This window comes from Engystomops pustulosus, chromosome 3, assembly GCF_040894005.1.
Source record: "Engystomops pustulosus chromosome 3, aEngPut4.maternal, whole genome shotgun sequence".
NCBI classification, from domain to species: Eukaryota; Metazoa; Chordata; class Amphibia; order Anura; family Leptodactylidae; genus Engystomops; species Engystomops pustulosus.
The window spans coordinates 55,724,405-55,740,663 of record NC_092413.1 but is presented as its reverse complement, the minus strand read 5'-3'; the positions used below and the strand labels follow the sequence as shown (position 1 = coordinate 55,740,663).

At 38.5% G+C, this 16,259-nt stretch overlaps 1 protein-coding gene across 4 annotated transcripts in view; it reads left to right on the top strand.

Moving 5' to 3' along the window:
- The window catches only part of LTBP1 (latent transforming growth factor beta binding protein 1), a 257,405-nt gene extending 243,787 nt beyond the window's left edge, over positions 1-13,618 (top strand). For all 4 annotated transcript variants that reach the window (XM_072140841.1, XM_072140839.1, XM_072140838.1 and 1 more), the window contains 3 exons: positions 7,343-7,459; positions 11,072-11,224; positions 12,614-13,618. In XM_072140841.1, coding sequence (XP_071996942.1) covers positions 7,343-7,459; positions 11,072-11,224; positions 12,614-12,786 — 443 coding nt within the window. In that variant the 3' untranslated portion in view covers positions 12,787-13,618. The remainder of the gene's footprint in view (positions 1-7,342; positions 7,460-11,071; positions 11,225-12,613) is intronic.
- The last annotated feature ends 2,641 nt before the right edge of the window (positions 13,619-16,259 follow it).

The window sequence follows — 16,259 nt, the reverse complement described above, 5'->3', positions numbered from 1 at the left end:
GACTTAGGGAAGGGGAAAGGGGCTGCGAAAGGGCTGTTGCACCATACATAGAGTACCCTGGCTCTTTTGCTTTAGTCATTCCTTCTATTTTAGTATTCCCTGGTTTGTGCAGTTTCTTTAATAGTTTATATGGTGTACTCTGCAGAAGGGGGGTTTGTAGTATAAGGGACAATGGCCAGCATTCTTAGTAACATGTGTCTTATGTAAGACTTTAAGAAAATTGGAAAAAAAAATTTACTCAGAGGCACAGACAGTTATACACTGAAAGATCTCCCAACTGCTTGTAATATCCTTTAATTTATTTTACAGAGAATTTCTGTCATATTGGGTAGCATTTCACAATCTCTTATTTCCTGCAGAATTAGCCACTGTTAGTAACAATATTATATAACCTCAAAGAGTAATTACGAGCCACCAGATCTATAGAGGCCTTTGTTGGATAATGCTTTTTCTCTATGGCAGTAAGTGGTTGCATTGGCTCTCAAATGAGCTTTTACACCTTGAAGGCAAAGGATCATACATATATATATACTGGAGAGAGTCCAGCGCTTGATAGTCATCGGTAATATTTACTGTTTCCATAATACCTAATCATGGTATCTGGTTGAAAGATTTATATCATACGTTTCAGACAAGGGTGTAATGTCTCCACAGTGGACGATAATTTGTCTTCCTGAAATGTGCAGATAAAACCCTGAAAGTATTTGCTTAGACACAAGCACACAGTAGTCATTTTGAAACAGAAAACCTGAGGTTTCTAGAACCAGTCAGACCCCCGCCTAACGGGTTCATTTCCCAAGAGCCTGCTGATACAGCTCCCAGACATGAGGAAGGATGTGTGGCTGCCTGACCAAAGTTACAACCATCTGGAACAGGCTATAAATTGTCTTTTTCAAAGATGTTGCCTTAAAATTAGATGTGTAGTAAATTCCCATTTCCATTGCTTATGGAAGTTTTGCAGTAGCTCATTTTTAATTTTTTACATGAAGTGTTGCCCACTTCATAATGTCTAAAGATAAACATTTTTATTGATGAATGATCAATTTAAAGAAGCGAGAACCTATTCAATAATAAGAGTACAGTAGAGTATTGGTAAGCGCAATGGGGAGGAACAGGATCTTGGTTCTTGAAATGGCACAGGGTTTAAACAGGTAGCTTAAATCGGTTTGGCTAGGTTCATTTCTGCATTAGTGGGCCCGTGAACCACCTTGTTTCTGATTCTAGTGCCGCATGCTGCACTATTCTTAGCACTGCACTTATTTAGCTTTTTTTCTGGCTTAGGGCTCCACTTTGAAAATTGATAAAGGTTAAGTCTGTTCCCGGAAATCAACATTGTAATTTACCTAAGGCCCATTTAACATCAGCATTGGAGCTTTCTGTTACACTCTCTGTTTAAAGAGAGTAACTGGTCTTCTATTCAACTTCCTTTCCCCATAGACTTCAAGTGATCTTCAAGTATCCAACTATTATAAATAGCAGAAAAATTATGCAGGCTACAGAGCCATTGTTTCAGCTGCTAATAGCAGAACCTGACGAATGCTGGTGTGAATTTAGCCTTATTAGGTTGTAGTATAAACCACCAGAATACACATAGTAATGGCAGCTGGTCCTGTGTAGCACAATTTGCAGGGGCAAATCCACTGCAAATAAAGTACGTATATACCATGTGAACCTAACCTTAATAATCAAGAAAAGGAAGAATCTTTCTTTTCATCGTCAGAACAAAGAAAAGGTTTACACAGTAATAACATAATCCGAATATTATTATAAAGGGCACATGTTTATAGATGTTTGGTCCATGTGTTGGCCATATTTATTGGGTATAAACCACTAAAACTAAGAGCTCAGGCACTCTAACATGAACTGGAGACATGTGCTAGCTATTTTCTCAGTGGCTACCACATCTCCACATTTGCTTTTATGGGCTAATGCCCACGGCTTTGAATAACATGGCCCTGTGAATGGCCGACTGCCCGAGTAGCAAAAGATAGAGCAAGCCCTATTCCGGACCATGTTTGCGGCTGAGGCAATCTTCTTCTGTTGTCATTATAGTTACATAGATAATACGGTTGAAAAAAGATGTCCGTCACAATTCTATATAACATAACCATCAATGTTATTTTGATCTCAACCTTTTTTGAAGCTCTCTGCTGTTCCTGCCATGAGCAGCTCCTGAGGCAGGCTGTTCCACAGATTTACAGTTCTTACAGTCGTATGCAGGAAGCCTAAGCTATAGGCTTAACAGGATGTAACATATTAGCTTAGTTCCTTAGTGGGTTTGAGACAGTGAATCTAAACAACACACAGACTGAGTTTGTTGGACCAAACTCATCCATGTGCAACGTCCCATGAGCAACTTCTATTTTTCATGATGGTTTATATGAGCCCTCTGACAACATTGTAACAAAACCACCTGTGACCTGTTGGCAACTAGTTGTACAAAATGTAATCAAATGGAAACCACAAACCTCCTGCATTTGCTTTCCACATCAAATTAACGTTTTGGGTGACTCAGCACTAGTTAAACACCTTGCAAGTACTTGTGAAACAAACCCTAATTCCACACAACATGGAAGTATTGCTTGTTTTCTCCAGACATTACTTGTGTGTTAGAACTGATAAATGTGTCTCAAGTCATAAATAAAATTATGGAATGTCAGAAGTGCCGCAGTCTTTTTTTTAATGACTCAACCCCTCTTTTATGGCTTATATAGCCTGAGGGGATATCATAATTTACTTAAAATATTCACTTCATACCGGGGAAATGCTCAGGGGACTTTTTTTTTTTAAATGCAGACTTATTTTAAGCTACGATTCTAAATTCTGTTATTTGGGAATATGTTGTTGGGAAAAATGACTCACCAGGGGTGTAACCAAAAAGCATCTAAGGAACATCAGGATTGGGTCCCCACCTTGTATACACTAAAATGTAATCATTTGTATCATAGTTGCCTTTAACCCCTTCAGGACGCAGCCATTTTTTGTAATCTGACATGTGTCGATTTATATGTGTCACTTTTGAACAGTTAACTTACCAAAGTGATTTTGAGATTGACTCGTACTTCATGTAAGTGGTAATTTTTGTTGATATGTTTTAAAGAAAATGTTAAAATATTAGCAATTTTTTTAAATTCTGAATTATCTCCTTTCCAGACAAATAGTTTTACCACCCAAATCAGTTTAACTCACATTTCATGTATATCTGCTTTATATTTATATCATAGTATGGTAGTATACAAGGGCGGAAAAAGACACAGGTCCATCAATTCCAAACTATAAGAGTAAACGAGAACATATACAAAGTATCCACCATAACAACCTCCTGCAGCAGGGAGTTCCATAGTCTCACTGCTCTTACAGTAAAGAATCCCTGAAGATAATGATGGTATAACCGGCTCTCCTCTGGGCGTAGAGGATGTCCTCTTTCTTGGCCACAGGCCTAGATCTTTTGATCTCTGTACTAAAGAGGTCTCTCTTAGCAGTCTTTTTTCTAAATTGAATAACCCCAAGATTTGTCGTTGTGTTCTGGTCCACCCACTCCGTTAATAAGCTTGGTTGCTCTTTTCAGCAGCCGTTCCAAGTTTTACTATGTCCATTTTATACACTGGTGCCCAAAATTGTACACAACATACTATGTGCGGTCTGACCATTGATTTGTATACAAGCAAAATGATGTCCTTATCATGAGAATCTATTCCTCTTTTGATGCATCGTATAATTTTATATGCCTTTTTAGAAGCTACCTGGCTCTGTTCACTAAAATTTGGTTTACCATCCACCAATACCCCCAAGTCGTTTTCTATGACTTTTACCAAGTAATTGACTGTTTACAACATAATTATCATTTGTGTTTCCAAGGCCTAAATGTGTAACTTTACGTCTATCTACATTTAAAGGAAACATGTCACCAGGGACCTCATTTACACTAAAGATAGGTTACAGAAGCTCATTACAGCTGCACTACAAGTATGCCTTTCTGCTTTCTCTAAGTATTTGCATTAAATATAATTGTGTGATATTGTGCTGCAGACTGCTCAGCTCTCAGCCCCCACCGTTGTGCTCCTGTACAGCTTCTCCCTCCTGCTCCTTCACAGAGCTCACAGCTTGGTGCTGACATCAGTGAGGGAGGAGCTGTACAAGAGTACAAAGGTGGGGGCCAGGAGCTGAGCAATCTACAGCACAGGCAAGTCACTTGTTGTTTTTTAAAATGCATCAAAACCAAAGCCTAGGACTACACAGAGGACTCTGTCAGGGTGCAAGGTAAGTTATAAGACACAATCATATTGCAATGCAAATGCCTAGAGAAAGCAAAAAGGGATATTTGCAATGCAGTTGTAATGGGCTTTTGCAACCTGTCTTTAGTTAAAATGAAGTCCCTGGTCACAAGTTCCCTTTAACCCCTTAACGCTCTGCGCCGTAGCTCTACGCCATCTTTTTTTCGATCGCCACGCCCCCGAACGTCATCGGGGGGGCGGCGATCGGTTACCATGGTAGCCTCGGGTCTTCTTTTGACACGAGGCTACATGGTTTATGCAGGTTCGTTACAATGAGCCAGTGGCTCATTGTAATGTATGACCTGCAAAAACGCCATATATTGCAATACTGTAGTATTGCAGTATATGGTAGGAGCGATCTGATCATCTAGGGTTATTGTACCCTAGATGGTCTAAAAGATAGTGAAAAAAAAAAGAAAAAAAAAAGTTTAAAAAATAAAAAAAATTAATAAAATATTAAAAGTTCAAATCACCCCCCTTTCCCTAGAGGCGGGAAATGGCGCCCAAATGTCCGAAATGCGACTTTTACACCTTTTTACATAACATAAAAAATGAAATAAAAAATGATCAAAATGTCGCACAGACCTCAAAATGGTAGCAATGAAAACGTCGCCTCATTTCGCAAAAAATGACCCCTCACACATTTCCGTGCGCCAAAGTATGAAAAAGTTATTAGCGTCAGAAGATGGCAAAAATTTTTTTTTCTTTTTTGTACACATTCGTTTAATTTTTGAAAATGTATTAAAACACAATAAAACCTATATAAATTTGGTATCACCGCGATCGCACCGAACCAAAGAATAAAGTAGGCGTGTTATTTGGAGCGAAGAGTGAAAGTCGTAAAAACTGAGCCCACAAGAACGTGACGCACGTGCGGTTTTTTTTCAATTTTCCCACATTTGGAATTTTTTTTCAGCTTCGCAGTACACGGTATGTTAAAATAAATAACATTACGGGAAAGTAAAATTTGTTACGCACAAAATAAGCCCTCACACAGGTCTGTACACGTAAAAATGAAAAAGTTATGGATTTTTGAAGTTGGAGAGCGAGAAATTAGCCGAAAAACCCTCCGTCCTTAAGGGGTTAAACCTCATAAACCATTTCTCCACTCAGTCCTCCAGCTTCCACGAATCACACTCAGTATTAATTACTTTACAGAGCTTAGTATAATCGGAAAATATTGAAACTCTGCTTTGTCAACCTTCCATGAGGTTATTAGTATAAATATTAAAAAGAAGGGTGTCGAATACTGACCCATGTGGTACCCCACTGGTAACTTCAACCCAATCTGAGAATTTGCCATTAATGACTTTTAGCCAATTAAAGGGGTTTTCCCACACACAAAAGTTAGGCCCTATCCATGGGATAGGGCCTAAGTTACTGATCAGTGTGGGTCTCTGTTGGACCCCCTCTTTTTTGTGATCTGTGGGGGTCTCCGCACTGAGACTCACGCTGGACTGCAAGTTAGGCCCTATGCGTGGATAGGGCCTAACTTTCGTTCATTTGAAAACCCTTTTAATGTCATTATTGATGACAAAACCCATTTCTAACTCAAATACACATATTCTCATTTTATGTACCGACCTATTATATGGCACTATATCAACTGCTTTGGAAAAGTCCAAACATACAACATCTACAGCCTCCCACAGGTCAAGTCCAGCACTTAATTGAAGCTGATCATCATTTAAAAAAATCTTTATACTTTATAATGATGTTTGACAGCTTACAAATCAAACAGGCCTTTTCCGTAATTTTAAGGACATTTCTGAATTTTTGGGGTGGATCATTTTTGTTTTAAATGACCCTTTTTTAAAATATGAACTCCTCAAACTGTTAAAAACAGTTTTTTAGAAAGCGTGTTAATTTTTTGAGAGCTTCATAGTAACTAAAATAAAATGGATTTGAAATTTAAAATGCTCTAAATTTTGTCAGTAATGTGTTCATTTAGCCCAAAAATTTACACAGTCACAAAATTTGTTATGCAATTTATGCAGAGATACTGAACATGTAGTTGTTGGTTGGGGTATGGGGGAAGGAGGACCATGCACTAGGCACTTTTGTCCTACAGGATGTAACGGTTTTAGTAACCTATAGAATATTTGTTTTTCCATTAATTTTTTGTGGAAAGAGATGCATTTTTAGTGGTGGCTTTGAGCTATTTATGAAAACCTTAATTTTGTTTGAGGGATAGGAAAAAAATCAATACTGTAAATGTGTGGGTTTTTTTGGTGTTTACCATATAGCCTAATAAACGCCTAGTAAACATGTTAACTTTATTCTATGTTTCAGTACAATTACCATAGTTCTATACTTTTTTTTTAAGTTTTACAAGTTTTGCATAATGGGGCAAATTTACTAAGGGCTTTGCGCTAGTTTTATGTCGGACTTTACACATTCTTTTAGGTGTAAACTGCCTGCTCAGGTATTTAAGAAGTGTCTGCACCTCAAATGTGTCACATGCGACCCTTTTAGGGGATGTTCCAGCACTCAGTCCAACCATGCACCAGATTTAACATACAAAGTCTGTCACACGCCCTATGTTAATAGTGCACCCCAAAAAAGTTGGTGAACTCTGTCGGACCAGTGCAGGAAAGCGCCAGGATGATATGTAGCGCATGTTCTTAATGAATCTGTCACAACCAGCACTTTTAGTACAGTTTCCCCCATTCTTAGTAAATGTGCCCCAGTGTGGGGGGAAAATGTTTTCATTGTCGTCTTCCAAAAGGAATAGCACTTCTATTTTTTTGTCAAGAGAGCTTTTTTTAAAAATAACTTTTTATTGTTGTTTTTTTATGGGGTTCCTCTTGCAGGTTTAATAACTATATAGTTTTATTGTATGTGTTGTTATGAACACGGCATTACCATGTGTAGAGTTTGTGTGACGACTTTCCATTTTTTTTGGTGTATTTTGGCTTTGGTGTATTTTTATTCTTTTCTGTTACAGTAGTGCTGTGTGTCTATCTGACCCAAACTTCATATTAATACTAATAATGCATAACAATATTCACTTTTAAAATAATGTCATATTAAACTTGTGGTTACATAATTACTATTTTTCTGTGCAGAGGACCATGCATTACTTTGCAACCTCAAAGAGCCAGGATTTCGGAGACCTTACGGAGAAGATGCTCTTGAATTTCGAGACTATTTAATACACCCTGATCCTTACAGCCTTCAAGAACGTAAGTAATACAAATTCTTTGGCGCCAATCTATTGGGTAACATTCTGACCTCTGTTCACAGTGTGTTATATTTCATACTATAGATTCCATCTTTGAAATTTTTTACAATATTGTGGCAGATTAACAAAATAAACTAGAATTACTTTGCAGCATGGGAAATACATACGAGTACAAGATACATGAAAAATGTTTCCAACCCAAATGCTGGAAATGTATAGATTTTCTGTTGCCGTCTTCATATAACAAGCAGAGCCAATCCATCTTTTATACAGCCCTCCGCAGCCAGCCATTTTTCAGATTTCAACAAAACAGCTTTATGATCCTTTGAGAGTTGTTAATCCTTATTTACCATTTACAGAGAAAGAAAACATTATGTAAATCTGTGTCAGCCAGTAATCAGTCTGGATTCACATGCATGGGAGTCATCCAGCATTACTGGGGGGGGGGGGGGGGGGGGGGGTTATGCTGGCAGTTAAGCAAATACACAATCCCCAGTGCAATGTGCAGAATTGCAGATAAATAAATCACAGCTAGAAAAGTTTGTAACTAAGCGGTGAAGTAGTTGTGGCTCATAGAACAACATGCAGAGGACATGTCTGGCTGTGATAGCTGCTCTGCCGTATTCGAGAGGGACATATTACAGTATATCCACATATTATTAGTGTTTTAGGACACACATCTCTCCCATTAGCTGCAATCTGTATGTCTTGGAAAGCTGATAATCATGTCACCAATCAATATTAGAATGTATAGTAACATGATAAACCAGCGGCACTTACTCATAGATACAAGCACAGTGACTGTGTTAATAATTATAATAATTCCTTTATTTATATAGTGCACACAGATTACGCAGCGCTGCACAAAGCATGACAAATCAGTCCCTGTCCCCATGGGGGTCACAATCTAACAGTATGTTTTGGAGTGTGGGAGGACCCGGAGGAAAGCCACGCAAACACGCAAATCCCACCTGGGTGGGATTTGAACCCAGGACCCCAGTGCTGCAAGGCAGAAGTGCTATTCACTCGGCCACCGTGTCGCAATCTTCTTTTATATTTGTCATCTATGGCCTACTTCCTTTGAAAATGAACTTTAAAATGATGCTAATGCCTGAACAGCACACTTCCCCCTCCCACTGCATGCTGAAACTTCCTCTGCAGCAGTGAGATTACATCAGGCAGGGAGGGGGGACAGGGAAACAGCCTATGAAGCTACAGCATTGAAGGGCTCTGGTACCACTCCCATGAGCCCTTCTGACTCATTAGCATAATTTTAGCAGGAAGGAGGCCATAAATAACATTATAAGAAGATTGCCAATTCCTGGCTGTACACCACTATGCCACACTCATGTCAAGTGGGCTGGGACTGGGGCGCATTTGCAGAATCCAGTGTGTGTTTTTAGCTAAAGGCTTGGGTCAGATGTCAAATCTTCAATCATCTGTTAAGGAAGCTGTCCCTAGAATGACTAGTTCTTAAATCTCCCTTATATAGAAATGTATACAGTGCAAAGAAGTAACCCTATTCCAAGACAGTTTTAATCTCTATCAAGGTCCATCTTTATGGGTCACTCCAAGAAGAAAGGGGACAGTTTGGAGGCATGATAACTACTTGTTACATAAGTAGAGTGCACAGTTACATGGAATCGTGCAGAGTATTCTGGTATTACTTGTATAGGTCATCTGTATTTGGTTTCTGCCTATTTTCTCATGAAAGATTTCTACCCAGATTTTACTTTTGAGACCAAGATTCAACGGGGTTAGTGGACTGGAGGAGAAGACTTTTTAAATGTCAAGCACAAAGCAAAATGACCTCAAAATGACCACAATGTGCCCCCTGAATATATAAATAATACACTGTGCTTATAATATATACTACTGTATAGTTTCCCCCTTTATTCATTGATATTTAACACCAGCATCTCTTCATAAATTTAAATAGCACAACAGCCCCAGTATGTTACTAGCCCAGCACATACCCCAATTATATTGGTAGTCCAGAACATGCACCCAGTATATATGCAAGTCAGCACATACCCCCAATATATATGTAGCCCAGCATATGCTCTCAGTATATAGGTAGCCCAGCACATGCCCCCAGTTTTTATGGACAACAGCACATGGCCCCAGTATATATGTCGCCCAGCACATCTCCCCACTATATACGTAAGCCAGCACATGCCTCCAATATATATATGTAAGCCAGCACATGCCTCCACAATATATGTAAGCCAGCACATACCCCCATTATATAGGTAGCCTAACACATGCCGCCAGGATATCAGTAGTCCAGCACATGTCCCCAATATTTATGTAGTCCAGCACATGCCCCAGTTTATATGTATAAGAGCACACATCGCCAGTATTTATGTAAGCCAACACATGACCTCAGTAGATATGAAGCCCAGCGCATGTCCCCTGTATATATGTAGAACAGCACATACCTTAGTATATAGGTAGCCCAGCACATAAGAAGCCAAGCATATAGCCGCAGTATATAGGTAGCCCAACAAATGACCCCAGTATATATATAGCCCAACACATGACCTCAGTATATATGTAGCTCAGCACATGCCGCCAGTATATAGGTAACCCAGCACCTGCCCCCACTACATAGGCAGCCCAGCACATACCCCCTGTTTAAAGGTAAGCTAGCACATTACCCCAGTATATATATGCATTGTTAACACTCACATATTGTCTATTATTATTATTGAGGACCCAAGATGGCAGGCTGTAAGGCAGGCCCTGGTTAAAAAAACATTTGATCTTTAGAAAAATTTGTAAATTTCCACCCTTTGTATAATAGCATTTGGTCAATATTTTTTAATTTAATGATTTAACATGAATAAAGATGGCTAGGTTAGGAATTCAGAAAATACACTATTGGGGAATATAGCAAATGAGAAGCTGGAGTGAAATTTTTTTGTCCTCATGAAGGTGTGTGGCTGAGTCCAGTATGGAGTTCTGCTGCCCTCTGCTGGTGCTGAAGTGTTCCTTACATTAGATAACTCCATTATAGTTGTGAACATACTGCATATTGATGTTAAGGTTTTATTTTATTTTTGTAGGCAGTCTCACAGAAAGTTCTCACAGATAATAATCGTGTAATTGAATGTCATGTTTCTTAAAAGAGTTGTCCACTTTTATCCAATAATTGTTTGTGTAATGAAACGTACAATTTTCCAATACATTTCTGTATCAATTATCAATTCCTTATGGCTTTCTTGATATCTGCTTGCTGTCCTTCTATAGAAAGCTTATAAGTTTGCTTCCAGTGGGCAGAAATCTGTCCATGGTCATGTGATGTCACAAAGGTGCACAAGCAGAAAGTAATCAGAGCCGTTTGATACTAACGTGTCCATCACATGACCATGCACAGATTTCTTTCTATGGAAGGACACCAAGCAGATATCTATAAAAAACAAGGGGAATTGATACTGAAAGTGTATTGGAAAAATGTATAACTTTTCATGACACAAACATGCACACAATACTACAACATCTTAGTAAAGGTGTTTTGTACCTTGACTGTATATATGTGTATGTCTCAGAGATACACTTGAGCATATCATGAGCATCTCAGTCTGTTCTCAATAATTCTCTGTCCTTGTAGGTGATGAAAATGACAAGTATGAGGAGCTGCAGGCCGAGGAGTGTGGCATCCTCAATGGTTGTGAAAATGGTAGATGTGTGCGGGTGCAGGAAGGATATACTTGTGACTGCTTTGATGGCTATCACCTGGACATCATGAAGATGACCTGTGTTGGTAAGAAGATATGACACCATGAAGTAGGAGCATTGCTCTGTAGTACCCAGCAGGGCTGGAGTTAGACAAAGTGGGGCCCTGGGCAAAACTAAAAATGAGGACCCAAAGTAAAACTATTTTATGAAGCATCATAATCAGTATTTAAGGATTTAAGGAGAATTTGATAGGAGATAGATAGATGATGCCATGTGGGTGCAGCACTCCAGTCCAGGTATCGGATGAAATAAGCTGCAACGTCTCAAGCGTGAAAAAAGGCTACCCTGCCAAAACCTTACAGCTTGGAATAAATTCAGGTATATAGATAGATAGATAGATAGATAGATAGAAAAATAGATAGAGAGTCAGGGACACAGATATCAGTGGCATCCAGTACCTTACAGGTGATGATCTTCTTCATTAGGAAGAGGACTTCATTACGACTTCTCCCGGCATTGTTTAATCACAGCTAGATTTCATCAGCTCTGTCCAGCACACTGTGCCCCTAAAAATACCACAGTCACTTACAGTATAAAGTCACCTGGATAACAGTGCTTACATACAGGAACCACTAATAATTATTATTAATAATAATATATATTCAGTGGGGGAGATTTATCAAAAGTGTCTGAGAGCAGAACTGTTCTAGTTGCCCATGGCAACCAATCAGAGCTCAGTTTTCATTTTCCCACAGCTTTTTATAAAATTAAAGCTGAGCTCTGATTGGTTTCCATGGGCAACTAGAACAGTTTTACCTCAGACACTTCTGATATATAAGTCACATGAGTATAAGTTATTTATATAAGTAACTACATGGGTTTTGAGTTTAACATTACTAATAATAAGGATTAACAATGTAAAACACAAGTTCCTACTAATATAACGCGTATGTGTTCGATAATGTGTTTCAAAACACAAACGTTCTTAGTGTATATACAGCCCCCAAGTGATGTCCCCCGCAATCCCCCCTAATGTTCTCACAACCATCCAGTAATTTCCCCCACAGTCCCCCAGTAAAGTCAACCATAGCGTCAGCCCTCCCAGTAATGTCTATGTTCTTTTTATACTGAGAAGTAATAGCCAATATTTCTATATTCAACTGTCTATGACTGATAGGTGAAGTAGCAGACATATGAATGTTTGAAATAAGTCATACGGCGATAAGGATTAAATCCTGCATCATGTCGATAGGCTTCCTGAAAGTCATGCTTGAAGTCAAGGGAGCTGCCTTACAAGGTAGCTAATAGAGGTGTGGTTTGCCTTATTCCATCCTGGATAACTTTTTTGCATATTTTCTCATACAGAGATACGTCATTTTATATTGAATATGCCTAGTAACCTGTATCTGTAATAAGGCAGACAATAATGAATCCGTGTGCTGCTGATAACTCTACCTATTCTCTTACCTTATAGATGTCAACGAGTGCAATGAGCTGAACAGTAGGATGTCTCTCTGCAAAAATGCTAAGTGCATTAACACAGAAGGTTCATACAAGTGCGTGTGTCTGCCAGGCTACAGGCCATCAGATAAACCCAACTACTGCACAGCAATAAACTCAGAGAGAGACGACAGTGAACTGGAGTAGAACAAGAGACGCTCCAATTTCTCAGCCCATATACTCTGCACTGTGTAAGGAATGGAAGCTGTGGGAGTTACTTGAGACGAAGTGGAACCTCCAGAAGTGGCTTATTGTGAAAGCAGCATTATCTGGAAGTGGAATATGATGTCTGTCACTTACTGTGCATCAACTCTACAGACCAAATGGACACATTTTCTGTTACGGAAGAAACCACCCAAGTATATATAGTCTGATCTTGCATAAATTTTTTGGTAAATAGACAAAGCGACAATGATATTTTAAGCTGGTTATTATTGTTATAATTATTTTGTACTATTGCTTTATTAACTTGGCATTTTATTAGAGGTGGAAGCATTTTATAACACTTATGACGATGCAGCACGTTGGAGACTGTACCATTTCAGAACTTTTTATAGTTTTCTATGTTACCTTGGTGCAGACACCCCGCCGGGCAATTTTATATGGACTCTTTCACGTCGTTCTGCTATCACTTGTCTAGAAATATTTTTATAAACTTCCGTCTGCCCTGTGGAGCAGGCATCTTTTTGTTTTTATTTTTTACTTTTTTAAGTCTTGGCTGGAAAATCATATTGATTTTTTTTTTACTCTGCCTTTGTCTTTTACTGCACTTAAACTTTTTAGAACTTTTCTTGCCAAGTTTCAAAGCTGCTGGAGAAACATTGCATTCTGTAATGTACATTAAATTAGATACATACGTTTTCCTGTCCAAAATTTGATTTGTAAATTGAATATGAAAAAAAAAACGACATCTTGTTTGAGTTTCTTAACATATTAAAGCTGTATAATAAACCTCAACAATAAAAACACTTTATTTTTATTTTTGTAGCATGTTCATATATACAATGATTTATGTTCCAAACCATAAGATTGCACATTTTCTTACTGGAAGCAGGGCTTAAGGATAGTATTTACTGAAAAGCCAATCTATGCTTACTCGTAAATCTATCTATCTAACCACCTTATCATGTTTTTGGGTGACGGATGCACTAATGGGGGCATATATCATCTTATCTGTTTTGGCTAGACTTTGCAGCAGGTGAAATGTGCCCTGGTCACCAATCAAACCATAGATGTCCATAAATTAAATTATGTATAATAATGAGAAATAAAAGTAAAAATATTTAACACATGCAGAAAGAGAGGTGCAAAAAGCCATGGAAAATCATGACACCAGGAGAAATATATTAATAATTAGAAAGCAATCCTGCCACCCAATGAAAAATAATATTATTAACTGGTTCAACTGATGGCCTATAAAAAGGTGCCTCATTGCTAAAATAAATGGCTTACTGCATGTAAATGATCTCCAGGCACAGTGGATGGGATAATATTTGGTATCCATGGCCTCCTTCTTTCTAAAATCAACTTTTATAATTATGCTAATAATTCAGAAGGGCTCTGGGGGGATTACCAGAGCAGCTCCATGCTCTGGCTTCACAGGTAGTTACACTGTGCAGGAGCTTGTCTCTCCCCTGCTCCCTCGGCACTTCCGTCTCCTTAAAGAGGTATTCCCACGAAGACAAGTTTCTTAAATGTACTCAGGTTAAAAAATAACATTCTTTAACTCACTGTTATTAACAAAATTGCAGCATTTCACAGATATAAGTCCAACCTGTCTCTACACAATTTCATTTGCCCCTAGACATGACCCTGTAACTTCTCACTTAGGGTCGGGTGGCCGCCATCTTGGATTTCTGTATGTGTAAGATACTAGTACAATGTCAGAAACCAGTGTATAACCGCTGTGAACAGCCTGTGGAGCTACAGCAAGGAATACATTATGCATTTTATCAGGTTTTCATTCTGCTATGCTCCATCTCTAATTCTCTTTTTTTTGTGACCTTGATGGAGACCTAGCGGACCTCCTACTCTCATCCTAAAATTTCTATGCAATCCAATATTAATTCTTCTATGACCGTCTTGAACATTGCTATATTTACTTGTACTTTTAATTCATGAGATGTTTGATTAAAAGTTAGGGACTCTATCACTAGCATTTACCCCCACTAAACTACCTGTACCTCACTGCATAGAGCCACGACGCGTTGAAGGAGAGACGGTTGGACATAGAAACAGGCAGGAAAGTATACCGTTCATTTTTTAATTGCCACCTGCAATTTTTTGGGGGATTATAAATAGTCAATAGTTGGGGGGCTGTATATTAACTGTGTGGCAGGGGAGAAAGAGGGGGCTGCATAGACTGTGGGGATGGGGGAGGGCTGTAGATAGATTAGTGGGAGAGCTCGGGCTGTATATAGGCTATTGAATCTGTAGTCACTTGATGTGTTTCCATTGTGATTTGAAATGCATTGGGAGAAAAGCATCATCAAACACATACGTGTTATATTAGTAAGAACATGTGAGCATTGTTAATCTTTATTATTATTAATGTTAAAACAAAAAACACGTTATTACTTATATAAATAACTTATAAGAGGCGATTTGTTTTTCATTGTGTTTTCACACTTGGTTTCAAAACACAATGCATATCTATTAATCATAATAATAATGATGATACTATATAGGGGTTCCTGTATGGAAGCAGTGTTATCCTGGTGACATTTTACTGTAAGTGACTGTGGTATTATTAGGGACACAGTGTGGAAATGTGCCGGACAGAGCTGAAGAGATCTGGCCACAAATTCAGCAGTTAACTCACGGACTGGATAAATCATAATGAAGTTTGTGAGGCAGCTCTCAGGATGTGTAGTGACAGTCATTAGTAATGTTGTCAGCTTTTTCTGAGCAGGGTGTGGCCACTTTTTAAGATTTGTCTGTGAATTCAGTGGGACAAATTTATGAGGTGGTCAGGGGTAGGGTGCTGGGTAGGCGGTCTATCTACTTCTAAAAAGTCTCCAGTCCTGGTATCAGGGGAAATAAGCTATGAACTTTATTCCAAGCTGTAACGTTTCGGCCAAGTAGTCTTTTTCATGCATGAAACATTGCAGCTTATTTCACCTGATATCTGGCTTTGCTTGCCTAGCCCTAAGGTGGCTTACACCCACATGTTTTTAAACCCTAGAAGATTTTTTTTTATCTGTCTACTTATCTGTCTATCTTGAATCTATCCATCTTTATGTTAGTCTGTCTGTCTGCCTTTCTATCTCGTATCTATCTTTTACATTTTCCTTAAATCCCATAATACAGAATACTTCACTATATCACTGATTGGAAACTACAAAGTGTTATTATTTTGCAGGGCTAAAGGGAGCATCATACTGTATGTGACGGTTTGTTAAAAAGTTAAGTACTAGGTTTATTAAGTATAAGAAACCATAAGAAGCTCTACACTTTTTTGTTTGTTGTGCGCAATCCCACTCCCTCAAGATGACCTGCATCTGGACATGTTACAGACTGTAAGAATACAATGTAATTTCACCTCATTACTCAATTAATCTACATAAATATATTCTGCCTGACTCCTAACATGCAGTGTGTGTTAATAAAGGCAGTCCCCA